Here is a 27,931-nt window from a genome sequence, read left to right on the forward strand (position 1 = left end):
GCGGAACTGGAGTGGTGGTAGGAGAGTTCTGCATTTGCTGCTGCTGTCATGAACATTTTAAGACATCAATCTTTAATTTTGGGCCGAAATTAAGGTGTCCAAGGAGATAAAAGACTGTTAAAAATGGAGTTTAATTCAAAATAACTTTGTTTTTAGTGATGATAAACAGTCAGTAGTTTTGCTGTCAGCTAGCTCGCTAGCCTGGTTTGAACTGCAGCTACAACAACAACGACTGAGCAGTGATGTCCGATACCTGTGGCGGTGAGTGTAAAACACACTCACATATTCACTTTAACCTTGAAACACATCATTTATCCTGCTGACACTAAAGGTTTTCACAAGTCAGTCATATTTCCCTGTTGTTGGTAAATGCCACAGATTGAAGTGGTTTGACAGACTTTCTTCAACATCCCGTGTTGCTTAAAGTTAGGTAAGTATTTCCTGCAAAGAATGATGAGAGAGAATAACAGCGTAATGTTTGTAGTGGGCTTACAGTTGTCAAGCCACGTTTTCACTTCAGCTGAAGTCGGCATTGAGATAAAGCAAACACACATTTTTTAACCACACTTTAATTATTCAGTCTATTGACTGCCAGTATAAAACTGTGGAAGTAGGCTTGACGATCTGGATTTTACGTGTTTTTAAAAAATGTGCTTCATCTGAAAAAATGATTGCACATCATTTGTTGGTCTGTGTCAAAGTCAAAACCAGCTCCAGATGACGAATGTGTCGATGTCTCTGTTCTGGTGTTTTATGACAAAGTAAAACTTTGACTGAATGAAGTATCCATCTATTAAAATTTGAATTACACATCATTATATTCTATATTTTTCTTTCCTTATTTGATGTCCTCAGATGCCCCCCCCCCCCCCCCCCCCCCATGCTGTTTGTTTGGATGTTTGTACCTACTCCTACTCCTCCTCCTCACCCTTCATTCTCTCCATGCTGACCTTTACCCCATTTGAAGCAGCCACACTTGGCATTCACGTCAGCTGTCACAGACTGGCTGTTCACTGGACATGTAGCTCAACAGGCCTGCTGGCATCGTAAACTGCATTAACATCTTCTTGTCATGATTTGAAGGGCGTGCAGTTGAGAGGATTGTGCATTAATGAGAACATTTAAATGATTTCTTTTTTTTCTTAACTTAAAAGTTGAGAATTTTTAGTTATAGCGTTGTTGTATCAGAATTGTATTGGTATGGAATGAAACCTATCTCTTTTCTCTTGGTCACCAGTCCGCCAGATCTTATATCAAATTTCCCAGCGTGCCCCTCTCTTCAGAGGGCATCTGACCTTTGATCGGTTGAACAGAAATATCTCCATACTATTATAGTGCTTGACTGTGATGCCAAAGTCTTTGAACTTACATGCTGGATTTTTGTGGCAGATATTTGGTAACAAAATGATATTTTATGTTTTTTAAACACAGAATATTCTCATGAATATGTTTTGATACAGAAATATTTGATGTGTAATTTGATAATTTTGAGGAAAATATGTATAAATAAATGAGACATTCTCCAGTTGAGAAAACCCCACTGTCGTGTTTTATGAAGGACAAAGTATGTCGCCCCTGAGATGTAACGTGGGATAATAGTATTGTGTACATTCGCTTCAATCAACTGTCCATTCTTCTGACTTTTTGGTTATTTATCAGGATAGTGAAAGAGATATGTAGTCTTCTTGCCTAGCTGTGACTGTCGTCACTAATAATAACTATAAAGTTCACTTTGTTCTTGTTGCAGTCTCAGGAGGATGCCAGTGAATGCTCCCATTTGCACTTTTGGGGTTGATCCTGTGGATATTGTTAATTCTGTGGAGGATTAATATCCAGACAGAAGCAATGCCCGTGAAAGGAGAAGAACCTTCTCCTGCAGACGAGGAGGATGTTCCTGCTAAACAATCCCCTCATCCAGGTGCAAATTCCCTGGCAGCAGCTCCTAAAAGCTCAAAACACAGTGAGGATAACAGTCTGCAGGCTGACAGGGCCTCTGTGGCTCTTCAAGTCAAAACAAGAGACTGTGAGGCTGTGCAGGCGACCACTGAGGTAAATTCAGGAGAGTCATCCCTGCAGAAGACCTCACAGAAACCTTCCAAAGCCACCAGGCCGATGCTCAGCTCGGGGCCTGAGGCGAGGGACCGCCTGAAGTTCATTCTGGGAGCATCAGAGGACAACTCTTCAGACGACGAACCTCTGATCACAAAACCTCCAAGCGGCTCATCTCAGCCATCTTCAACCAAGCCCAGAGCTTCATCCCAGCAGGCACCAATAGCAGCGCTGCAATCCAGCTCCTCAGGCATCAAGTAAGACCTTTTTCTTTTTTTATTTCAGTTATAAAAAACAAACCGTCTCTTGTCGGCATGTTTAATCACTCCAGCACGTGACTCGTAACTCTGACATGTGACATAAACATTGAGGCATTTCACCCAAACTAAACCTTTAGTCTGAGTGACTCGTATGAACTGTCCATTCCTGTAAATGTTGTCGATGTGCTGTTATGCTCCTGTTCGCTGTGTGTTATCACCTGACTGCATCGAGCTGACCTGTGTTATTGTTGCATGCCAAACAATCTGACTCTATTATTGGAACAAGAGTCTGAACCAAGTGACTTTGAAAACTGGTGGTGGTGGTGTGACTCTCGGTCACAACACAGCCAACACAAAACCGTTTTAAATCTTCAAACTATCTTTATTTGTAACGTTTTTTAGTAGTCTGCAGAGAGAGGAGATTTTTTTTTTTTAACACAGTGATGGTACATGATATGATCATGGGTCAGAGGTTTTGTTTAGTGCACACAGTTACATGTCATGCTTGACATGCTTTGCTGGATTGACCTATCGAAGTGCACAAAGCTGAATGTGCTAGCAGGAAGCATGATGAAGAGGAGAAAGGTAAGGGGTTTTCCTCTTCTAATTCCAAGCTTTCCAAGCTTCTTCCTGCACTTCAGAGTTAGAATATTGCAGGAAATGTAGCTGCAGTTTTGTACGTTTCCGTGGAAGTCCTATTAATTTGTTTGTTTGTGAATTCAGTTTTTCCTTTCTTACAACTTTGGCAACATATTTCGCCTGCATACGAGGTTGCTTTCGTTGATACATGAAGTAGAATGAACACTTTGTTCTGGTGCTGGCCTTGCCTCTGTTTTTATTTGTAGCGAGCAGCCTGTGATCTGTCACACGGGCTCTGTAGATTATTTTGTGCTACATGTGGGAGGGGAGATTTGAGGGGGAGAGCCTGAGAGGAAGCATTTTTGTAGAGAACTTTTTGTTTTGGTGTCAGATTTCAAGATTTCATATCACTGCTAAGGAACGTAGGACAAGTGAAGTTGTCTGTATAATGGAGGGTAACGGCTTGTTCCCATATCTCAGAAGGTAAATGCCAACAAAAGCTTAATATCCTTTGTTGTAATGTGATACTTTTGCTCCAGTGTTTGTTGTGTGGACATTTATCACAGGCTTCATGTGTGGAGTGCGGAAAAGAATAAAAACAGAATGGAATGATTACTTTGTACGGTGGGAGAAAATAAACCGTTGCAACTTCTGCAGATATGTGTGTGAACAGGAAGGATCGCTCTCGTGTCCATACTTAGCTGTTATGTAACTGAACAGAGCGTGTCTTGGCTCATGAAAGTTTGAGGAAATAAAAAACATTTGTACCCTCCAGACACGAACTACGATGTCCTGTTGAAGCAGCAGATTAATTAGCTTCCATGTTTTAGGCACAAGCTGTACTCCTCATAGACCCTCAATCATGTTTATGAATAGATGCTCCTTGTTTGTGCAGTAAGGTATGTATGCTAGTTATATTAAACCCTGCCCCGCCATGCCTTACATCCTGGCAAAAAGATCAGAAAGTGGAGCATGCATGACACCGGGCTGGTTATCAGAAGAGCTCTCAATGACACAGTGCAATCTGTATCTCCTGTGCAAACAGTCCAGTACAGGAGTTAAGTTCAAAGTTCACATCTGCTCGGACAGAATTGCTCTCCAGCTTCACAATATAGCAAAGGTGGTACTCAGTCATATCTTAACATGGGACTGAAATACTGTGAAGGGTTTTGTGGTGCAATTGAGACGAGACTTTGGAATGAATGAATGTTTGAGCCGGCTGATAGCCATGGCATGTACAGTTTCAAAACATGGAAACCATTGCTTCAGCTGTTATCATGTTAACCCAGTTTTCATATACATCTGTCTGTGCTGTAATACTGTTATTAAAATGATAAATGCAAAGTTCAGCTTAAAACTTGTGCACTTAATAATGTCACAGAAACTTACATTATCCACCTTTTGTGTTAGAAAAATAGACACCGTGAGTGATTTGGAAACCTGCTGCTTTATGTGATAAGATCGACTATAGACTGTCAAAGTAAACGTACCATGCATACATGATTTTTAGTATCAGGGAAGACTAGTCGACCTCATTAAACTTTATATACAGGTGTGATCAGTGATGGAAATAACCTACATCATTTTCTCTTACAGTAACATGGAGGCTTAAAGCTAAAAATTAGATTCAATAACTGTGATGTTAGCTCTTGTTTTTTTATAACTTCCTGCCTGTTATCAGTGAAGCTATCCCTTTTGATGCATGTTTATATTATTGCATATGTCACTTTTGGAACACCTGATGCCTTTTCTGTGCATTGTGCTGATAAAACAGTCACTTCTTTTTAGTGCTGACTTCAGCGGTGTTATTCTGTAGATAAGGTCAGAAATAAATGGGCTGGTCCACAGTCTGTCTATGCTGAGGAGAGACTGAACTTTGACTTTGGTTTTGATTTTCACTGCTGTTGTTCTCTTGTTGTAGCTCACCCTCTAACTGTATGTTAGCGTTGTGAATGTAGAGCAGCGCTGCAGGTGTTTGCCTGCTCACGTCTGACTGCTTGTTCAAGCAAACTTACAATGGGCTTTTCGCTGCAGGCCTAGCATGTCTGGTCTCCACTTGGTGAAAAAAGGACGTGAGCAGAGAAAGATGGATCTACAGAGGGACTTCACTGTGGCCTCTCCTGCTGAGTTTGTCACCAGATTTGGTGGCAACCGTGTCATTGAAAAAGTAAGATTCAAAGTCCTTTCTTCTTTCGGAATCTTGTTCTTACTCCCAATGGACATGCAGCATTTTTTTTTTGTCTTGTCTACACATGGTTTCTGTTTGTGTTTCAGGTGCTGATAGCTAACAACGGTATAGCTGCAGTCAAGTGCATGCGCTCTATCCGTCGCTGGTCCTACGAAATGTTTCGCAATGAGCGGACCATCCGTTTTGTGGTGATGGTGACCCCTGAAGACTTGAAAGCTAATGCAGGTCGCTGTAACTCTGGATTCTTATAATTTTTTAATCACTCTGTAGTTATTATGATGTGGTTATCTGGGCGAGAGTGAGACACAGTCAGTTATTTGTTTAGAAAGTTGTTCCTTGATCATTATTAACAACCACTTGCTCTTTTCTCGTTTAGAATATATAAAAATGGCGGACCACTATGTGCCAGTACCCGGTGGGCCAAACAATAACAACTACGCCAACGTAGAGCTGATAGTGGACATTGCAAAAAGAATCCCAGTGCAGGTGCTCTCCAGTATTTATCTTGTGAAAGTGTTTTTCTGCCCTGTGGTCTAGGCTAAACCTTTTGCTCTTTCACCTTGTTTTCCAGTGATCAATGATAACATGTCTGTGTTTATCACTGATTACAGGCCGTGTGGGCTGGTTGGGGTCATGCCTCAGAAAACCCCAAACTGCCCGAGCTGCTAAACAAAGCAGGAATATCATTTTTAGGTAAACTCCAGTTTAAAACTTGAAAATATTTCCATTGTTATCTTTTCATTATATGAACCTTTGTTGGATCTCTTTGTCACCCTGTCTACATTTGTCTCAGGGCCGTCCAGTAAGGCCATGTGGGCTCTCGGGGATAAGGTGGCTTCTTCTATTGTGGCTCAGAGTGCTGACATTCCCACACTACCGTGGAGCGGATCAGGTGATGCTTTAACGCCCACACAGTTTCAATTCACAAAGGGCCAGATCCACATAAGGATTGCACTGCTGTGTCTGGTGCTAAACTTGTGCAAATGAGAAAAGTGTGGATAGCGTGGAATCCACAAAGCACACGTAAAGGCTGAAATACTTGCAAACTGCTAAGCAGATGGCGTCCTGGGTGCCCCTGTCTTGTTTGCATCTATGTAAATAAGAAATATTCAAAAATTGAACACAGCTGGTGGTAACTGTGATTAATATTTGGAAAGGAAATGTCACACAAACTTTTCAGTGATCAGGAAAACAATTCCTCTTCTGTTGGACATTCAAATAAATGACCTGTTAAAGTCTGTAGATATTACTTTGACATTCTTATTATTGATAGAATCAGGGCTTAAATTAATAAGTCTTGGGCTACTCAATACTGACTGGCATCAAAATAAACCCTGACAAAGGTTTCCCTCTCCCTCGTAGCTCATCACACCATATCATTCTTGCACATTCTTTTATGGATAGGGTGCTAAAACAGGGTAGATTGCATGTGATATTTCTGCGGAATTCATGATGTTTTTAGCGGGTACAATCCGTTTCTACTGGATCTGGCCCAAAGGATGCCGTTAACTCTATGATGGCGTTATTTTCCGCTTTATATTCGTGCACCTCTAATGTTTTTATGTTGTATTCTTGTGTGTCTTGCTGCTCCAGGTCTGAGAGTGGACTGGGCAGAGGAGGACCAAAAACAGGGAAATGTTATCAGTGTTCCTCCAGACGTCTACACAAGAGGCTGTGTGCAGGATGTAGATGACGGGCTGGCAGTAAGCATATTTAGCAAAGTCTTTAATATTCACATGTAAGCTCTTCGGATTTCCTCCAAGCAGGTATTTTTGTTAAACATAACATTTGACATGATTTTTGTTTGCAGGGGGCTGAGAGGATTGGTTATCCGGTTGTAATCAAGGCCTCAGAGGGTGGAGGTGGAAAGGGAATCCGGAAAGTTGAAAGCTCTGAGGATTTTACAAGTTCCTTTAGACAGGTTATTATTATTATTACTATTATTTTAGGCTTTAAAATTTAGAGCCTGCTGCTTATCCATTGCGTGATTTTGGTTATTTACATGTTTCAGTTTATTTTCCTTTTCTGATTACAGGTTCAGACGGAGGTACCTGGCTCGCCTATCTTCGTCATGCAGCTGGCTCAGCATGCGAGACACCTTGAGGTTCAGATATTGGCTGACGAGTATGGAAACGCCATCTCTCTGTTTGGACGGGACTGCTCCATCCAGAGGAGACACCAGAAGATCATCGAAGAAGCTCCTGCCACCATAGCTGCTCCCTCAACATTTGAGCAAATGGAACGGGTCAGTTCATTTAACTGCATGTATTTATTTTTCCACCCTTTATAACACTGTTTCTCTCATAAGACTTGACGTTTTGCCTCCTTTGTGGCTCAGTTTGCAGTGCGACTGGCCAAGATGGTGGGCTACGTGAGTGCAGGCACTGTGGAATATCTTTTCTCTGAGGACGGAAGTTTCCATTTCCTGGAACTGAATCCTCGTCTGCAGGTGGAGCATCCCTGCACGGAGATGATCGGAGATGTTAACCTGCCAGCTGCCCAGCTTCAGGTACCTTCTGTCACAGGACATTCAGAGAAATAACTAGAACTAGACCTTAGGAACACATTTTGTCATTTTAAAAGTGTAGCCAGAATTTAAATCAATCCAGTTTAACACAATGTTTCATCTCTGATAGATTGCGATGGGCATCCCTCTGTATAGAATCAAAGACATCCGCTTGCTTTATGGAGAAACTCCATGGGGTGACACCTTCATTAACTTTGAAAATCCAGACTGCATACCAAATCCAAGAGGACACGTTATAGCTGCTCGGATCACCAGTGAGAACCCTGATGAGGTAAAGCTCACTTTAAAACCACGCCCTTTTTATTACATTCTCATTCATTTACACCACTGACTTATTGTCCTCCCTCACAGGGGTTCAAGCCCAGCTCTGGCACTGTGCAGGAGCTGAACTTCCGCAGCAGTAAAAATGTCTGGGGTTATTTCAGCGTGGGGGCAACTGGTGGCCTGCACGAATTTGCAGATTCCCAATTTGGACACTGTTTCTCCTGGGGCGAGAACCGTGAAGAGGCTATTTCGTAAGCCTGAGTTCTTTGTACTGATAATGCTGAGATATCTGCCTAGAGGTGTAGACTCAGCAACACCAGTACCAAAAGTTTTAGCCTAATCAATGAGCTGCATATGATGTATTAAACAGATGGAGAAATACTATAACCATAATAATATATAATGACATTTTTGAAGACAATATGGTTTCGCAACAAAAGCAATTTCTTAAAAGCAAATTTAGTTCAAGAATTTAAAGATCCAAATGTCGTAGGATGCATGAGTGTAAAAGTTGTCATTTTTGTCACTTCAGGAACATGGTGGTGGCAATGAAGGAGCTGTCCATTAGAGGTGACTTCAGGACCACAGTAGAATACCTGATTAAGCTGCTGGAGACAGAAAGCTTCAGAAACAATGACATCGACACCGGCTGGCTCGATCACCTTATAGCAGAGAAAGTGCAGGTAGGAGACTAAATGCATTTATGCTTGAGATGAATGTACTTGCCACTGAATCAGTGTTTACTTTATAAACGTCTTGACATGAATAAAATGTTCTTCTTTAGGCGGAGAGACCAGATACGATGCTGGGGATTGTTTGTGGGGCTTTGCATGTTGCTGATGCCAGCTTCAGAAAAAGCATGTCTGACTACCTACATTCACTGGAAAGGTCAGTGGACAATGTCCCTCTTATGATTGGCCCTCTACAATTCTTACCGGACATAAATATATGTGTAATGATTTTATGCTGCATCCACAGAGGCCAAGTGCTGCCAGCAGCCAGTCTCCTCAACTCTGTCAGTGTGGAGTTAATATATGAGGGAGTCAAGTTCTGTCTCAGGGTATCTGCTTTATTTCCGTCATATTCATCTTATTTATGTAATTATCTTACTGTTTCTAAGACAAACAAATTGTCATTTCTGCTGCATGCAGGTGGCTCGCCAATCTCCAACCACTTATGTCATCATAATGAATGGCTCTAACATAGAGATAGATGTCCACAGGTTGAGTGACGGAGGACTCCTGCTGTCCTATGACGGCAATAGCCACACCACCTACATGAAGGAGGAAGTAGACAGGTAAGTGCTCTTCATGGTGTCAATCTGGATTTGTCTTTTGTTTGTTTTATTTGTTTTAATTTGATTGATTTTATCCTCACAGCTACCGCATCACTGTTGGCAACAAAACTTGTGTGTTTGAGAAGGAGAAGGACCCCACAGTGCTGAGGTCGCCCTCTGCTGGCAAACTGCTGCAGTATATGGTCGAGGATGGCGGTCACATTTTTGGAGGGGAGACATACGCAGAGATTGAGGTAAATTTAAATGCAGACACAACTGATTTCTTGTAGCATGCCGTCGCTTTTTTTTGTAACTGGCTGTTTGTTCTGTGTTGTCAGGTGATGAAGATGGTGATGACGCTGACCGTGCATCAGTCTGGATGTATCCACTTTGTGAAGAGACCAGGAGCAGTTCTGCAGCCGGGCTGTGTGGTGGCACGAATAGAACTGGATGACCCCAGCAGCATACATCGGGTGAGTGGATTCAAAATATACATTTTCTAAATGGGGTCTAACAGTTTGTACCAATTCATAACATTAATATGGCATTCAGTTCTTGGCTAAAAAGTGTAAAATAAAATTTTTTGCACATGTAGCCCTATGGTTGTGCAGATTTACTCTTTATACCATTGCACTAAAAATATTTGCTTGTTTGTATTTTTAACCTGTGCTTGGAAAAAAAAATTCACTCTGAGTCTGTTTTGGTTGTTTAGAAGTTCCAGATAATAATTGAATCTTCCTCTGTATTCATATTCCTCTGTTTGTGTCTCTTTTTACAGGTAGAGCTCAACACTGCCATATTGCCACCCCAGCAACCTCTGCCCATTATTGGGGAGAAGCTTCACCAGGTGTTCCACAGCGTGCTCGAAAACTTGTTCAAAGTCATGGATGGTTACTGCCTCGAAGATCCCTACTTCAGCACCAAGGTAGTTACACATCATTCTTTCTGCCTCTACAGATTCTTTTTAGGCATGGTCAGATTTTTTTACTTACATGTTTGTGCTCCTGTCTGCAGCTGAAACAGTGGGTGGCTACTCTGATGAAGACCTTACGGGACCCCTCGCTGCCACTTTTAGAACTCCAGGAGATCATGACGAGTTTGGCCTGTCGCATTCCTTCCAGTGTGGAGAAAAATATCCGCAAAGTCATGGCTCAGTACGCCAGCAACATCACCTCTGTCCTCTGCCAGTTCCCCAGCCAAAAAGTGAGAAATGCACAATATTCTTTAAGTTCTTTAAATGCAAATAATCAATGTGGTCATAACAGGATGACATCTTGTTTACTCCAGATTGCAAATATTCTGGACAGCCATGCAGCAACCTTGCAGAGGAAGGCTGACCGAGAGGTGTTCTTCATGAACACGCAGAGTATCGTTCAGCTGGTACAGAGGTCAGTCACATGCAGATTGTCCAGCAGAAATACACAACATATAGAAAGACTGTAGTGAAGCTTTAATTGACACATGTTTAAATATGTGTGGTCCAGGTTTCGCAGTGGAATTCGTGGTTATATGAAGTCTGTGGTTCTTGATCTGCTGAAGCGATATCTGCAAGTAGAGATGCAGTTTCAACAAGGTGACATGCATTAATTTGACTAGAAATGGAGACTCGAGAATTTAAATAAAGTTTTTTTTTGCTCAACTAACAAAGTTTTACTCTTGTTTTCCCAAACAGCACATTATGACAAGTGTGTAATCAACCTGAGAGAGCAGCACAAACCTGACATGAGCCCTGTGCTTGAGTACATCTTCTCTCATGCTCAGGTTTCCAAGAAGAACGTCCTCGTCACAATGCTCATAGTAAGACGTTTACTCATCTTAAAAAGTAGCATGCATAAATGAAACAATCCTCCGACATTAATGTTTTAGTGAAAGCCTCTTTGTGTGCTGTCTAGGACCAACTGTGTGGACGGGATCCCACGCTGGCAGATGAACTGATGGCCATTCTGAATGAGCTCACGCAGCTTAGCAAGATGGAGAACTCAAAGGTTGCATTAAGAGCCAGACAGGTAACATCCAAGACCTCCTGTATCTCAGGAAGAAAATATTCTCTGTTCCATAGTAACCTGGATATAATATATATCAATTCGTCCTAGGTCTTGATTGCTTCCCATTTACCATCATATGAGCTGAGGCACAACCAGGTCGAGTCCATTTTCCTGTCAGCCATCGACATGTACGGCCACCAGTTTTGTCCAGAAAACTTGAAGGTCAGCAATGTTTGCAGAAATTCCTTGTAATCATTTGTTGTTGTTGTTTTTTAGAGTTTAAATATTTAAAAAAATATTTCTTTTTTATTTTGCACAGAAACTTATCCTCTCTGAAACCTCAATTTTTGATGTTTTACCCAATTTCTTCTATCACTCAAATCAAGTGGTTTGCATGGCTGCTTTGGAGGTACGTCAGTTCATTTACTCTATACAGTTTCTACATGATGCATTCATGTGTCTTAATGACTTTTGATTTCCTGTTTTACCTTACCTTTCAGGTGTATGTGCGCAGAGCTTACATCGCCTATGAGCTCAATAGCATCCAGCATCACCAGCTGCAGGATGGGACGTGTGCTGTGAACTTCCAGTTCATGCTGCCATCATCACATCCCAACAGGTAAAAAGAGCTGCACATACTTTTTTTTTTTTTATGTCACTCTATTCAGACTTTTTACTGGTGTTGATCGCAGAGTGGGCTACAACTGATAAAGAAAGATCTCATCAAACCAGATTGAAGAAGTTGCCTCGAAGAAAATGCCTCACTGATCATTCTTATTGAGCCCTCATTAGATTATTAAATATTACATTGATAAATAAGTTACACTCCATGAGTCATAGCATGCATGTATTACTTTATACAATGGAGTGAAATAACTGATATTCCTCGAAAGGGATAATAATAAAGTGACTCTTTCTCTTCTTCTGTACCCAGCGGTAGAAGAGGTGCTGCTGCTGGTCATAGCTAACTTTGAACTGAGAATGTATTAAGCTTAAGGACATTTATTTGATTTGTGCACAGCCTCTTGCTTTATCTAATCATTGCGATCAAAGTAGAGGTGCATTCTGATCATCCACTGCTGATATTCATCTGTCAATCATCTTATTTCAGAGGGAGCAGCCCTACTCTCAACAGGTAGAGTAAAGCTCCTCCCAACCAGCCCAGCCACCTTATCGTGTGTATGCCTCTCCGCGAAGCATGTCCAATGCACTGTGATGCTTTTCTTCTTCTGTCCTGTGAACCAGAAACTTTTGCTTAAGGACTCCTCTAACAAGTCACTTTAATTCACTTTTTTTTTTTATCCACGTAAAATGTGTTTCATATTCCTGCTTCTTTCTTCTTGAAAAAGTGAATCTGAGCTTTTTGAGAGGAACCTCTTTTTTTAATTCCACCGTCCTCTTAAAAACTTCAAGCCTGCGATTCTGTTGAATGAGGAGCCTGTACCCTCAACTCTCAATGAGATCTAGTAAAGTAGTGTTAAATAGATAGAAAACATCCTGACTTGCTGTAATTGCTGTCTGTAGGAATATTTGTACATGTAGCTGTTCATTTTGTTTTTTAAGTCAGCCACCTTATCTAATCATTGAGTGGTCTTGTCTTGTTGTTATTGTCTCCATCTGTCTCATTTCAGGGTCCCGGTGCCAATGAATGGATCAGGCCAGTTTCAGTTGCGGAGGCAGAGCAGCGAGCTCTACCTGGACGGAGCTTTCTCGCCACCCTGCCAGCGTATGGGCGCCATGGTGGCTTTTCAGTGTTTTGACGACTTTAAAAGGTTTGCTTCGGCTAAATGTTTTCTTTCCCTCTCTCTTCAATTCATCCACGGAAAAGGCTAATGATTTTCCTTTCCTCCTTTAGGAATGTTGATGAAGTTCTCTCCAGCTTTGCAGAACCACTTTTGGAGACAGCTCCGTTTTCAGAGTCCTGTTCAAGTCTCTACGAGGAGGAGAACTTCAAGGTGAGAACTACGGGTGTGTAAGAGTCCCAGGATTTATCAATACAAAAAGGCCGTTTCCATCAACAGTTTCCCTGCCATCCCCTTCAGAATATAAGGGAGAACCCCATCCACATCATTAATGTGTCCATAAAAACAGCAGACACTGAAGATGACGATGCCTTGGTCACAGCCTTCACTGCCTTCGCCCAATCAAAGGTCAGCTAGACACTTAACACATGGCTTCTTATGACTAGATATGTTCTTTTTTATGATCATCATTTATTGTAACATGGAGTTTGTGTTTACAGAAAGCTGTCCTGTTTGAGTATGGAATCAGGAGAATCACATTTTTGATTGCACAGAAGGTAATTCAGAAGGTTCACAATTTTCACGAGGCGAGCTGTAAATCAGTTCTACATTTAAAGTACTTAAAAAGTCATGAATGGCTCTTCACTCACTTTCAAGTTTGACTCTTATTTATAGCAGATCAAAGATGGTGTAGATGCTTATGATTAAGATGGAACTTAATTTGGCACCATCGTCAATATTAAAAAGTAGTAATGGAGTAAATGTGTGGCTAATAAAAAGTATAGAAATTAAAAAAACAACAAATGTTCACAGTATTTATATATTTGTATTTGTCTTAAATGATCGATGTAACCTCCATTACGTTCCATCACGTACATGAACCATATTCTCTGAACTCCTATCAAATAGTTCTTTCATCTTAAGCTGCGAGTAACAGAGCACAGTGTGTCAGTACGTACAGCTTAGACTGAATCAGGATTTAGTATCTGTGTATCAAGGTATTGTAGCCGCTCTAACTATTTTTAGTAACGCTATCAATGTTACTGCTATGGCAATAAACACATTTCCTGTGAACATCACCCTGCATGGTTCCTGATTATTATTTTGATTTATACAGAGAGAATTTCCCAAGTTCTTCACGTTCAGAGCAAGAGATGGGGTACGTTTTTTTTTTCTCTTAACAGAATTAACTTTATAGATCATTTAAGTTTACATTTGCTAAAGATCCCAGCTGCTGTCAGAGGAGGATGACAACCCCTCCATTCTGCATTGTTCCACAGTTCCAGGAGGATCGTATCTACCGTAATCTGGAGCCAGCTTTAGCGTTTCAGCTGGAGCTGAACCGCATGAGGAACTTTGGCCTGACGGCTGTCCCCTGTGCCAACCACAAGATGCACCTCTATCTTGGTGCTGCTCGTGTGCAGGAAGGGGCTGAAGTCACAGACTACCGCTTCTTCATACGAGCGATTATCCGCCACTCAGATCTCATCACTAAGGCAGGAAGAGCATCATGAACAGATTCTTATGTTATTGATTTGCTTTTTCCCCCTGTGAATACAGTCTTGTTATGTTGATGATTAAATCTCTTATTATACAAAACCAGGAAGCCTCCTTTGAATACCTTCAAAATGAGGGCGAGCGTCTTCTGTTGGAGGCCATGGATGAGTTGGAGGTGGCCTTCAGTAACACGAGTGTCCGCACCGACTGCAACCACATCTTCCTCAACTTTGTTCCCACTGTCATCATGAACCCCTCTAAAGTCAGTGTTTGCACCTTACTTCTTAAGTCTATGTTAACATTTGGCTTCTACCTTTATCATCTTTGTGTCTTTGTTGTCATTTTACTCTTAGATTGAGGAGTCGGTTCGCTCCATGGTGATGCGATACGGCAGTCGTCTCTGGAAGCTTCGAGTCCTGCAGGCTGAGCTGAAGATAAACATCCGTCTGACGCCAACCGGGAATGCCATTCCCATCCGCCTGTTTCTCACCAATGAGTCTGGATATTACTTGGACATCAGCCTGTACAAGGAGGTCACTGACCTGAGCTCAGGACAGGTGAGGACAACATACTATGAACTTTTTTTGTGATTTGGGAACAGTAGTTGTATTTTGCAGAGGATTTATTCTGTGTACTTGTTTTCAGGTTTCATCTTCACATTTAAAGGAGTCTCTGTTTCAGTGCTTCCCATTTTTTTCAGATCATGTTCCAGTCGTATGGGGACAAGCCGGGCCCTCTTCACGGCATGCTGATCAACACTCCGTATGTGACCAAAGACCTGCTGCAGGCCAAGCGCTTCCAGGCTCAAACTCTCGGGACCACCTATGTCTATGACTTTCCTGAAATGTTCAGACAGGTACTGCTGACTCACTGAAAACATTTTTTTCTCTCTTAAGGTATCTTACTCAACTTTGAAAATCTTTTAATAGGCACTGTTCAAGCATTGGGGTCCAGGGGACAAATATCCAAAAGATGTGCTGATGTGCACTGAGCTGGTTCTGGACCCTCAAGGTGGACTCGTGCAGATGAACCGCCTGCCTGGAGACAATGATGTAGGACCCTATTCCCAATATTTATGGTCATGCTTTCCAGTGTTGATATTATTTTAAAACCTCTTGAGCCCTTCCTCACCAGGTTGGAATGGTTGCCTTCAGGATGAAGATGAAGACCCCTGGGTACCCAGAGGGCAGAGATATCATCGTCATCTGTAATGATATCACTCACATGATTGGCTCATTTGGCCCTCAAGAGGACGAGTTGTTCCTAAAGGCGTCTGAACTGGCTCGGGCCGAGGGAATACCACGCATTTACATTGCAGCCAACAGCGGAGCACGCATCGGACTTGCTGAAGAGATCAAACACATGTTCCAGGTGGCCTGGAATGACCCCAAAGACCCCTACAAGGTGACCCTTGCATTGTGCTTCTGCTGATATTTGTATTGTAACCTTTGGAGGATATATGCTCAATGAGTAATGCAATTATATGTGTGGTTTTAACATTTCTTATCATACATGGATTCCTTCTCCTTGTAGGGTTTCAAGTACCTTTACCTGACACCGCAGGACTACACACGCATCAGCTCCACCAACGCTGTTCACTGTCACCATGTAGAGGAAGGTGGAGAATCCAGGTACAATTAATCCTCTTTTCTTTGTTTAAATTATGCAGCTAATTAAAACATTTAACTCACTTGGCTTGTGTCTATGGTTTAACAGATTTGTTCTTATTCTAACTTCCTCACGTGTGCAGGTACATCATTACTGACATCATCGGGAAAGACGAAGGTCTTGGGGTAGAGAACCTGCGAGGTTCTGGTACTATAGCTGGAGAATCATCTCAGGCCTATGATGAGATAATAACAATTAGTATGGTGAGAAAAATTTGAATTTGAATTCTTTGAGTAAGAGGACCAGTGTCAATCTGGGACATTTTTCTCCAACTCACTTTTTTTTTTTTTTTTTTTGCTGTAGGTCACATGTCGAGCGATTGGAATTGGAGCCTATCTGGTGCGTTTGGGACAAAGAGTGATTCAGGTTGAAAACTCTCACATCATCCTGACTGGATCAGGTGCTCTTAATAAGGTTTGTTGCTTTAATCGAAGCCACTAATATTAAAATTCTATGTAAAATTCTATATAAATGTACAGTATATTATATAATAAAACATACAGTATGTCACAGCTGATCGATCAGCATTTGATTTTGTATAAAGCCGTTTTGTTTTATAAAAAACTGGCTTTACTATTATTGATTTCTTTATCCGCATCATGTATTCTGTTAATGCTTTCGGCAATAAGATAGTATGGAGTCAAGTTTTGGAACAAAAGATAAACAATAAAGAAATGAAATGAAGCAAAAATGTGATGAAAATGTAAGAATGATAAGGCCATCCGAAAAACAGACTCCTCTGCTGGTCACGTTCCTCTTTGTTGTGTGCCTTAAACAACAAACAATCCTCCCTGATTATTGCTGTCTGTCTTTCTGTCCAGGTTTTAGGCAGGGATGTCTATACTTCCAACAACCAGCTGGGAGGGATCCAGATCATGCACAATAATGGAGTGACACACAGCACTGTGCCAGATGACTTTGAGGGTGTCTTCACTATCCTCCAGTGGCTCTCCTATATGCCTAAGGTTTGGCTGAATATGTGAAAGTTCACATTTTAGTTCTATAAAGTTACAGAACACCTTGTCAGAACTCTGTGTTTCTTCTTCTCTTCCCCTACAGAACAAACACTCCCCTGTGCCGGTTCTAGCAACTACAGACCCGGTAGACAGGGAGATAGAGTATACTCCTACAAAAGCGCCGTATGACCCTCGCTGGATGCTGGCCGGGAGACCTCACCCCAGTGAGTGTCAGGACTGTAACTCTGAAAGTGTTGTAGTTCAATATTCGGCCTTGTTAATTTCCCTTTTTGTCTGTGTTTGTGTCATCAGCTGTGAGAGGAGCCTGGCAGAGTGGCTTTTTTGACCACGGCTCCTTTATGGAGATCATGGGATCGTGGGCTCAGACTGTGGTAGTGGGCAGAGCACGGTAAATATGTTTTCACTCTACATACACACCCAAAATATAAACTTATACCAACCTTACACGGAAATGATTAAATCTCTGACTGACAACAGGTTAGGAGGAATTCCCCTCGGTGTCATCGCTGTCGAAACGCGTACAGTCGAGTTAACAGTCCCAGCAGATCCTGCAAACCTGGATTCAGAATCTAAGGTGAATGAACCCTGCCACATGGTAATGATTCAAAATAAAAAAAAATCACAAGTTCTCATGTATTTGTGTGTTTTTTTCAGGTATTACAACAGGCTGGCCAGGTGTGGTTTCCCGACTCAGCGTTTAAAACAGCTCAGGCAATCTGTGACTTCAACCGTGAACATCTCCCTCTCATGGTGTTTGCCAACTGGAGGGGCTTTTCTGGTGGAATGAAAGGTAAAAATGAGCACTAGAGTGCATTTCTTTAAATGGTTTCTGGTCTTCAGTTAAAGAGGGGTTTTATCCATTTTCCTTTCAGATATGTATGACCAGATATTGAAGTTTGGGGCCTACATTGTGGACGCGCTGCGTGGTTTCCGTCAGCCGGTGCTGGTGTACATTCCTCCTCATGCTGAACTGAGAGGAGGATCATGGGTAGTGATCGATCCTACCATCAACCCACTGTGTATGGAGCTTTATGCAGACAGGGAGAGCAGGTACAGGCACCTTGTAAAATTCCAACCTAAGCAACAGGTGTGTGAGGTGTAGTTATTCTGTTTCCTCACTGTTGCCACTGTGTTTTGTACATCCAGAGGAGGTGTGCTGGAGGCTGAGGGCACGGTGGAGATCAAATTCCGGAGGAAGGACCTGCTTAAGACCATGAGAAGACTAGATTCAGTCTATTCTAGTCTGGCTGAGCAGCTCGGTAAAGGCTCTTTATTTTCTGACTCAAATAATCGCCTGCGTTTATTTTTCCTTTGATCTGTTGCTGATTTTCAGAACTTATATGCACGTCTTCTGTCTTCACAAGCTTCCCCTCAGCTGACTGACAAACAGAGCAAAGAGTTGGAGTCAAAACTCAAAGCGAGGGAGGAGTTCCTGTTGCCCATCTACCACCAGGTGGCAGTGCAGTTTGTAGACCTCCATGACACCCCAGGCAGGATGCAGGAGAAGGGTGTCATTTCAGTAAGTGAGATTGATATCACAAGGAAAATGTGTGGAACATGGTGTGTAGAAAACACACCGGTGTTTAGAGTGAGTTAAACTCGTCTTAACTTATTCTATTGTGCCCTGTAATACTCTGCAGGATATTTTGGATTGGAAGAACGTGCGAACCTTTTTCTACTGGCGTCTGCGTCGCCTCCTGTTGGAGCAGGTGGTGAAGTGTGAGATTCTGCAGGCCAACAAGGACCTCAGTGACGGACACATGCAGTCCATGCTGCGACGCTGGTTTGTTGAAACAGAGGGGACAGTCAAGGTGAGCAACAAAATCTGAGACTACTGTGTGAGTGCCTGCACTAAGTATAATGCAAATATTGACTTTTAAACCTTATTCAAAAGTAGAATAGCTATGTAACATTAACTTGAAGAGTCATGTGTTAGTTTTTGTGACAGATAAATCCTGTGCTTTTTAAAATGTATTTATTTATTTTGAGCACATACATTTTAAAACCAGCAGTAATTAAATGTGCTTCTGTCTGCCCTTACAGGCCTACCTCTGGGATAACAGCAAAACTGTAGTTGAGTGGCTTGAGAAGCATTTGTCTGAGGAGGACGGAACACGATCAGCCATCAGAGAGAACATCAAATACCTGAAAAGAGAAAACACCTTAAAACACATCCGCAGGTATGCAGACATAACCACACAATTGTTTTGTCATTTTAATAACCATTATCTTATTAATGCCTCAAATCAAGGTGTCACATCTCTAAATAATTGTAGCTTTATAAAATAAAATGTAACGTTAAAAAAGTAATTTGATGTGGATAGTTTCATGTTGGTGTTATGCTACCACAAGAGACTTTTAAATATACAAGAGGACTAGCAGCTGAAATAGTATTTTCTTCACATGCAGAACACATAGCTCAGATTACGTCCTCATTTCACCAACTGAAGTAACACTTTTAAGCATATTAAGTAGTTATGTTTTAGTTCTGATTTTCCTCTTGTGTTGTAGCCTGGTGCAGGCCAACCCTGACGTAGCCATGGACTGCATCATCCACATGAGCCAGATCATCACTCCCTCCCAGAGGGCTAAGCTCTCACACCTGCTTGCAACAATGGACAGCGCCAGCACCAGTTAAGCTGAGGGCCTCTATCAGGTTATATCATTATTATAACAAAAGATGGATTATAGATGATAGTACTATAAAGAGAATAAAATATAAAGCTAAAATAAATGATATATGTTTTTTGGATTATAGTTGGGGCAATTCTTTGCAATAATGCACACATGTACAAAATGACTGAAACACTACAGGTCTATGTCTGTTGAACACATTACTGTTAGGTGGCATCTCTGCAGGGATGGCATAACCCGTCCAGTCCTGACTGACAGGCAGAGAATTTGTCTTTCACATTTGCGAGGTAAACGGTTATTTCAGCTGCTCATTCAGGTTCACAAACTGTGACTGTGACACATTTAAATGGCACACTTGTAAATAATCCTGTATCAGTATTAGACATGCCATTATAGGCTCTATCCAGCCTACTGAGTCCTGAGGTATACAAGTGTCTTGAAGTGAGACACTTCATATTTAGGTGTGGGTTTTCATGCTCAGTTATTCGTATTAAATGGAGAATTTGGTTTCATATTTGAATGTAGCTTCAAATAAAAATAACAAAAACAGTAATTCTGGAGACAGGTAAAACTTTTTTTAAATTCTTTTGTCTAAAAATATGAAATGTTTCCCACAAGTATTGATGTGCTGCAATGAAAATAAAAAAAAGCAGATCTAGCTTTTGCTCATACGCAGTATAAATTGTGTTTTGTCATTTCACTGTTGACATTGAACTAACTTGTCACTTTCAGTGAGTGTATTTTTACATGTTGCAGTTTTTGTTTGCTCAGACAATGTTACGAATGATAGGAGAGATTGTGATGCCGTGTGTCAAACTTTTCTTTTTCGTTTTAGTTCAATATCATTGAAATAATGTAGGCATTCTTAAATCTCAGGTTTTGCATAAAGATAATGTCATGAAAGTGGACCTCTAAGGGATGGCTTAATCTGCCTCACCTGTGATCAAAGTATCAGCCATGAAATTTCATTTGAATGTATACAACTCTTTCCTGTGTCTTGTATTCTTACAGTACTAAGGACTGTTTGTAAAATAAATGTCATTGAGATATTTTTGGCAAAAGAAACTTTTTATTTACCCATTTCATTTATTGTGATTAATGAGCATGATATACATCTGACTTGGAGACACGTTAATCACTGTGTAAAAAGAATGATGTGTAAAATCTGGATCACTCAACATGTTGGCGTTCATCAGAGTTTTGGGCTGAAGTGGGTCAATCCAGGCAAAAGAAAGCTTTTCTGTGGCAATAGCAATTTGAAACATTCAAATATATACAGCAAAAGATTGATAGAGTCATCACCTTCCCCAGCTGCCTTTTATAAATATAAATAAAACAACACAGCAACAATGTCTAGCACAATACAACAGACAAGAAACGAGAGGTTACAGAATGAAGGGGCTTTAAAATGCATTGTGTGGACTGTAGAAAAAAACTGGTGGACGCTAACTCACACGTACATCTCCACATAGAGTCTTTGTGCTCATACAGGCTTTGAGTCTTTGCTTGGCAAAGCTAGATATTAAAAGTCTTTCATACTTTTTCATACACTTCTTTATTTATCAGCTGTTTCCGTTTTTAATGAGCAGTTTAGTGTGATGTTGTTTTTTAGTAGCACAAAGGATTTAGATTTTGCGCTCAGACTTCTTCAGTCGGCATCCACAGATATCCAAAGGCGGCTGAATAAACTCAAACGTTTATAACAGAGCAATTGGCTTGCTGTTGTTTGGTGCGCCCATGTACTGAGAGGACAGGGGGTCCTGGGAGGTGTAGGAGGTGTAGAGGCCCGTCACTTGCACGTCTGACAGCTGCAGGTTCGCTCCAGTGGAGACAGGAGGGAGGTTTACTGTTCCCAAGTCACAGTCTGATAGTCGGAGGGGTGAGTTACTGAAGGTTCCCAAAGCATCAAGGTTAAAGCTGTCGTCCTTCATTTCTTCCCACAGATTACCTGGCAGATAGACGGAGAGGTTAGTGTACTTAAAACACTTTCATTTTCTGGCAAACAAATAAAAAAACTTAATTTTAAAACATGTATTTACCTTGAAGGGCAAAGTCCATGATGCTAGGATCCAGAGCATCCACCTCTGTGTGTGTGTCATTGTGCACGCTGTAGAAATCCTCTGGCGGTTTGCTGGACTGCTGGGTCAGGGGACTGTGGGTAAGGTCAGGGACTGTGTGGAGGGGGGGAGTCTGGGCCGGGGCAGGGGACATAGGGCCGAGGCGAGCCTGAGCTTGGAGCTGGGCCTGGAGCTGGTGGTGCTGGTGTAGGGGCAAACAGGGCAGAGACAGGGTGACTATAGGCTGAGGCTGCATCTGGGGCAGCGTTAGACCGGTAGGACAGCTGGTCAGCCGAGTCATGCCCGCCTCTAACACTTTACGTCTGCAGTTCTCTGGGCGGTCTGTGATCAGTTTGTCCAACTCATCTGAAGGGAAAAAAGACAGATTATTAGACAACGAGAATTACTTCTGGAATTTGGGGGCCAGTAACCCTTGTACATTTAAAAGACAAAAATGTCTGACCAGGGTTAGCCATGCTGCGCCGGATGGCTGGGAGGTCCTTGCGTTTCCACTTCTGCATCTCTTCCTCCATCTTGTCAATCTTGGCAGGGTTCAGCGCCCACAGACAGCCCTTACGGGAGGAGCTGCTCGTCTTGTTCTCCACTTTCTCAAAGCATTTGTTTAAGGACAGATTATGCCTGACCGAGTTCTTCCATCCATCAGGTGCAGTCTACAGGAATGGGAGTATTATTGTATTCAGTCATCGTCTTTATTGTCACTCTATCTTTAGTTTTCTGCAATAATAACAGAGATTCATACCTTGAAATAGGGAAAGTGCTCCTTCATAAAGCTATAAATCTCACTGACAGGAAGGCTGCCAGTTTTGCTGTTCTTTAAAGCCATGGCAATCAAACAGCTGAAGAGAAACGCCAGAAACAAATTGTTATTTGAAGGTAGTTTAAAGTTTATAATATGAAATGCTTTGCTGAATAGGTGAGGTCTGACCTGTAGGAGTAGATGGGCTTGGGGAAAGACTTGGGCTGCAGCTCCTGGTCCTGTGGAGCCAGGCGAGGTTGTGTGAATAGACTTTGGTTGTTGAAAGAGACGTTGCTATAAAGTCCACCAGTTGAACACTATGACAAAGAGAGAATAATAAGGAACTTGACTCTTCACAGTTCTGTTTCTTTCAGAAGCATTGACTGCAGAGTTGAATCTAGGACATTTATGTCCGACGCCATAGAAAAGAAAAAAATAAACAATGAGAAAACATGAGAATACAGGAAGAGAGAGGAATGAGCTGGCCTCTGTATTTAAGCCTCTGCGTGTTCTAAAGTCAGGAATAAAACAAAGTGGAAAGTGTGGAACATTGTTTTCCCAGTTGATTTGATAAGCCTCTGAACAAGCTTAGGATCTGTTACCTGTTGTCCAGTTTGGGTTAGAGAGTACACCTGCTGCGGCGTCGGCTGGTAGACTGAGGTAGGGCACTGGTATCCCGGAGAGGGCATCCCATTCATGGAGAATGGAGACATCTGTAAAAAAAAAAAAAGGTGACAGAATAATTACACAATCAATCATATAGCCAACATAAACACAGATATAAATACATACATACATATATATTGCTTTGAAAACTCACACTTCCGCTGTGCGTGTTGATGATGCTGATTCCCAGAGGGCTGTGCTGCATGTTGCTTTGGAGGTGGAGCATGGAGCCCTGGCCAGCTGTCATTGTCATGTTGTTTAGCTGAGCTGTAAAAGGAGATGTGTAATGTGATGACCTTGGGTTAGTCTTGTTGATGAGAATGTAAGAATGTGGTCTTTTTTTTTTTTTTAATTATAATTGAGTGATCTTTGTTGTGCTGATCAACAGATCATGGGGCCAAAGCTCTTAGCTCAGACCTAAAGAACTAGTTCAGAACTAACTGCTTATATTTACTTCAGGTTTACTCACTAATTATGAGGTACCGTATATTAATAATACCCAATTGCAAAAACACAAGTATTGTAGTGTTCTTTTCAGGATATTATCCAAACTGTCCTCTATCTGCAGAGGCAACAAATCCAGAAGAGTCCATTCATCCTGAGACATCCAATCAGATAGATGCTGCAGTTTTTGAATGTTGCTGTCCCCTCCCTGTCACCTCACCTGTCTGTTGCTCCAGCAGGCTGCCCTGAGAGGGCCCGTTACTGTGGCCTCGACTATCAGCCATCTGCTGTAGTCGGGGCACATCCACGGAGGTGAGCCATGACAGAGACTGCAGGTCCCCAGGGAGGTCCTCCTCCCTCAGCTGGGAGGGGTCTGTGGTCAGAAGCCTTCAAGAGAGAGAGAGGGGGGGGTGGGGGTGTAACATGGCTGTCGGTTTAGACATACATAAACCAAAAGTGGAATTTAAATTTAAACACTTATAACAATGTTTGATCCTTCAAAAAAAAAAAAAAACCATGGCAATGAGTCAGAATTTGGAGAGATGAAAGATGAAAGCTGCTCAGTCAGGCTTTGTTTTAACCGTCCAGGATTTACGTTAAGAAGATTAACCAATAAGTGTCATTAAGCAGTGACAGTTTCAATTCACAATGAGGGAGTTAAGCAAGGTTTCCATTCAGAGGAAATCATCTTTCAAGACTGTTTCATTTTTTAGAAGTGGAATATCTATCTTTGATTTTCTTATAGTTTAAGAACTAATTAGAACTAAATAAATGAAGTATTTCTAAGAAAAAATGTTTCACAAAAAAAAAAGAATTTTATTTACCCCATCATTTCATTGGTTATGTCAAATAACTGGACTAATTGTAGATTTTTTTTATTAGTGCACTGCCAGGCTCAGTCAGCTTTCTGTCACTTTGTCTTTTATTTGGTGAGCCTCGACATAAAGAAAGAAAAGCACGGAATCCTCTTGAATCCTCTCCAGTCTTCTCTTCACACACACACACTTACTGTGCAAGGGTTTAGTAATTGGGGTTGCTATGACAACACATGCTATTCAGTTACTTTTCGGGTCTGTGGACAGTGCAGGAGTACACCCCCCCTTCTCATACACACACCAAATCTCCTATTAAAAAAATCAACCGTGTGTCAGGTGACCAGGATCTGGCCCTAACCATTGGCTGAATCATAAGTAAACAACGCATGAGATCGTTTGAAACATGGGACAGCAGCACATGTTGCCTGCAACAGTTGGCCTTGTCTATTGAAAAATGATCACCTATTGTGTCCCAAACGACAAATCTGCCCAGTGGCACGTGGCTCTATTGTCTTCCCCAGACCCTTCCTTGATTGTCTCTGTCGTTTCTTTTCTTTAGCTGGCCCTTGCATTAATCTGTTGGAATGACAGCCCTCACCAAAGAGGGACAAATAGGATACCATCTGCTCCCCTGTCCCTTTCCAGCCTCTGTCCTCCCTGCCGCCCCCAATCGCTCCCCAACATCAACCCCACCACCACCGACCCCAGTCCTACCTAAATGGGGAACCAAAGGAGCCTCGGGCCAGAGGGAGTGCTAATGTGTATGTGTCTGCCATCTGAATTAGTGACATCATTGCAGCCAGGAATCAGCAGCACACGTCTCTAAAGGCCTCACCTGTACCACTAAATGATTTGGAGGGATTATTGTTTTGAGCAGATGGCATAGTGAAGTTTTCACAGACTTGATAGTATATTAGTTAGCAGTTTAATGTTCTTTTTTTTTTTTTAACAAATCCTTTATTTTGCTTTTTCCCCCTCTCTAGCAGCTGAACGATTTATTTTATAACATACAGAACAAATGTTCAGCATGAAGAGCTAGATCAAACTTCTATGACTGATTGAATCATGATTAAAAGTATAACTAAGCTACAGAGGCAATTGTTTTTTTTTAAAGATAGAAATAGTGAAAACTTATTCTAGAGCTATTTTTCTACACCTTTCATTCAGAAATCTACCCAAGATGGCAATTACCCATAAAAAAAAAAAGACCAATAAATACTGGTGTAAGCTATAAAATAGACAACACACTGGGCGGTACTCCCACCTCCCCTCTCTCTTCCAGCCGTATAGAAATTGTTCACTGATGCACAACATGTTGAGCTGGTGTCTCCATGTATCATCCCAGCTTTAACAGAGGTTCAACAACCCTAAATATTGCACCTCCTCCCCCATCCTTGCATCCCTCCTTTCCTATTTCCCTCCCTTCCTCCCTCCATTTCTAATTGGTAGCCACTTGTTCATACTGGTGACCCAGAGCGCCCTGTCTCCCCCTGAGCTGGCAGGCCAAGAGGCTCAGGCTCTCCGTGTGCCGACAGCGGGAGTGTAAACAGAGCTGATGGTTTCTGACAGATCCATTCAGACTGAAAATCATTTATTCTTCAGGATTTTTTTTCATGAAACCCCCCATGCACAAAAAGAGCTGTCCATCTACTTTGAGATGAAACATACTGGGGTTAGGCAATTTGTTCCATGACCATTTTAGAAACACCTTGAAGGGTTTGATTTATGAAAATATGCCTTTTATCTATTGAGGCGTCTCAGAATTGATCCTGAGTGTTTGAGACAATGTGCATCAGAATATAACACGTTGTGTCGTGCTAGAAGATTATGCAAGTGCTTCTCCTTATATCAATATTAAATCCAAAGTCTTACCTATAGTCCTGTGGAGACGGATGATGCCCGGCATTCTCAATTATTCCTGACATCCTGGATGTTATTCCGCCTTCTATCATTTCCTGGGATGTGTGGTACCTCTAAAACAAAATAAACAAATGTAAAAATGGAAGGTATTGCCAAAGTGAGTTTTACAACTAAAAGAATGAGCCACATAGAAACGTATATACTTATATAAACTTATATAATATCTTCCAAAGTAAGAATACATGACAAAGCAATTGTTCTATTTCTGAAAGGGGGAAAAAGCAATATATCTAGTAAACATTAAAACTCAATTTCAATTTAAGACCAGAATAAACGAAAAATAATTCATTGTACACAATACAATTTCTCAATGGCATCAAAATGCTTTGATGTAGCTGAAGCACAATAACAATTGGGGTGCTTTCTGTTCCATTAACTTATTTTAAATGTTATAAAAACATGCATCATTTAAAAAAAGCTTGTGTTAAATTAGCGCTCCGTTCAAGTGTTTACATAACACTTTGACTGCATTAACTATTACTCAGCTGATGTTTAAATGACTTATCACATAGCATGCCTACAGAGCGATCATTAAGTCTAAAATTCATAAAAATATATAATTATTCTGATACTAATCACGTAGTCAACAACAATGTCGATGCTGAATGAAACACATTCTTTTAAAAATTACCTGTTTTGAAGATATTGAAGGATGTGTGAGCTGGTCGCGGGTCCCTGTACTGTATTTCTCTGTGTTGCACTTGATTCTCCAAAAACGTTTTTAAATTTCCCTCTCTGGAGCTGTCCGGTTCTCTGACATGCGCAGTAGAGACCTCAGTAGAGCTCCCAGTGGCCCGGGGGGCAGGAGGGTCCCATGAGTTTGACAGCTGCTGTTAACGCACTGTCTGTGAACAGTCCCGACAGCATCCACACTTCACACAGCCAGTGCAGGGAGATTTGATTTTCTCTGGTTTTTTTGGAGATTTTCTGTCACAGTGTGGTCGTAATGAGCGTCTCCACCCCGTCCAAAAGATGACAAACACAAGTGTGTTACATGAAAATCAGGCCATACTCCTTTGAAACATTGTAGTCCTCTTATTGAATACGTATTCAAGAGATAAGATGTATTTAGAGGAAGTACACTTTTTATCATACAGTCCTCCAGTGGCTAACAGGTGCGTCCTTTGCGTCATAAAACTCTACTACAAAAAAAAAAAAAAAAAGATATCATAAAATCATTTTCAGCAGACTAAGCCCAAGAAAAGCAACAGGAAATATTTTAACGAAACAATAAAGGAGGAATAAAGTTTAAATATCCATTAAGCTTCACTAAGTCCTCCTGTCTTGTCAGGTTACTCCCGGTAAGCTCCCTCGTTCAGGTCTAAATCGGTGTGTGTCGCTACTTGTGGTGGCATCTGTATAAGTGAGTGTGAACTTTTTTTTTTTTTTTTTTTTTAGGGAAGTGCTTGTAGATCATTTGCTTCCCGCCGCTGTGGCCGCGTCCTGCTCCTCACATCGGTGGGAAAAGGAGCCGGGGAGGCGCGGAGGGAGGGCAGGCAGGCAGGCAGGCAGGGGGCCTGAGGGGCCGGAGGGGCCAGAGGGGCCGGAGGGGCTGCTGCTGCTGCTGCTGCATGAGGCGGCACACAAGCTGTTTAAAGTGCAAGGATACTTAACAAACTGCATTAC

At 41.7% G+C, this 27,931-nt stretch overlaps 2 protein-coding genes across 3 annotated transcripts; one reads left to right on the forward strand and one right to left on the reverse strand.

The window, feature by feature from the left end:
* The first annotated feature begins 32 nt into the window (after positions 1-32).
* Positions 33-20,695, forward strand: acacb (acetyl-CoA carboxylase beta). 2 transcript variants are annotated; one of them, XM_020649913.3, is made up of 54 exons: positions 33-261; positions 1,748-2,306; positions 4,923-5,055; positions 5,163-5,301; positions 5,453-5,562; positions 5,688-5,769; positions 5,870-5,968; positions 6,670-6,779; positions 6,887-6,997; positions 7,112-7,321; positions 7,415-7,585; positions 7,713-7,874; positions 7,955-8,118; positions 8,400-8,550; positions 8,652-8,755; positions 8,846-8,927; positions 9,019-9,164; positions 9,247-9,397; positions 9,482-9,616; positions 9,922-10,068; positions 10,158-10,346; positions 10,431-10,531; positions 10,628-10,716; positions 10,816-10,940; positions 11,036-11,149; positions 11,237-11,350; positions 11,448-11,537; positions 11,629-11,747; positions 12,240-12,263; positions 12,760-12,900; positions 12,984-13,083; positions 13,171-13,278; positions 13,371-13,427; positions 13,988-14,029; positions 14,151-14,366; positions 14,474-14,629; positions 14,721-14,924; positions 15,068-15,223; positions 15,297-15,419; positions 15,502-15,771; positions 15,901-15,998; positions 16,118-16,238; positions 16,339-16,449; positions 16,857-17,000; positions 17,095-17,215; positions 17,304-17,400; positions 17,490-17,586; positions 17,667-17,802; positions 17,885-18,062; positions 18,159-18,271; positions 18,377-18,531; positions 18,653-18,823; positions 19,056-19,192; positions 19,524-20,695. In XM_020649913.3, exons 2-54 carry the CDS (start codon positions 1,768-1,770, stop codon positions 19,648-19,650), a joined length of 7,290 nt encoding a protein of 2,429 aa, XP_020505569.2. In that variant the 5' UTR covers positions 33-261; positions 1,748-1,767; the 3' UTR covers positions 19,651-20,695. The 2 variants fall into 2 exon arrangements, with proteins under 2 accessions (XP_020505569.2, XP_020505570.2); XM_020649914.3 differs by lacking the exon at positions 12,240-12,263.
* Positions 20,694-27,907, reverse strand: foxn4 (forkhead box N4). Its single transcript, XM_020649917.3, has 10 exons — positions 26,937-27,907; positions 26,258-26,358; positions 23,791-23,957; positions 23,281-23,393; positions 23,063-23,173; positions 22,650-22,777; positions 22,464-22,560; positions 22,167-22,374; positions 21,686-22,069; positions 20,694-21,594 (listed from the first exon to the last, which is right to left on the reverse strand). The coding sequence occupies exons 2-10, from the start codon at positions 26,335-26,337 to the stop codon at positions 21,344-21,346; spliced, it is 1,539 nt and encodes a 512-aa protein (XP_020505573.2). The 5' UTR covers positions 26,338-26,358; positions 26,937-27,907; the 3' UTR covers positions 20,694-21,343.
* Positions 27,908-27,931: the final 24 nt, after the last annotated feature.

Source organism: Labrus bergylta, chromosome 2 (genome assembly GCF_963930695.1).
Source record: "Labrus bergylta chromosome 2, fLabBer1.1, whole genome shotgun sequence".
NCBI lineage: Eukaryota > Metazoa > Chordata > Actinopteri > Labriformes > Labridae > Labrus > Labrus bergylta.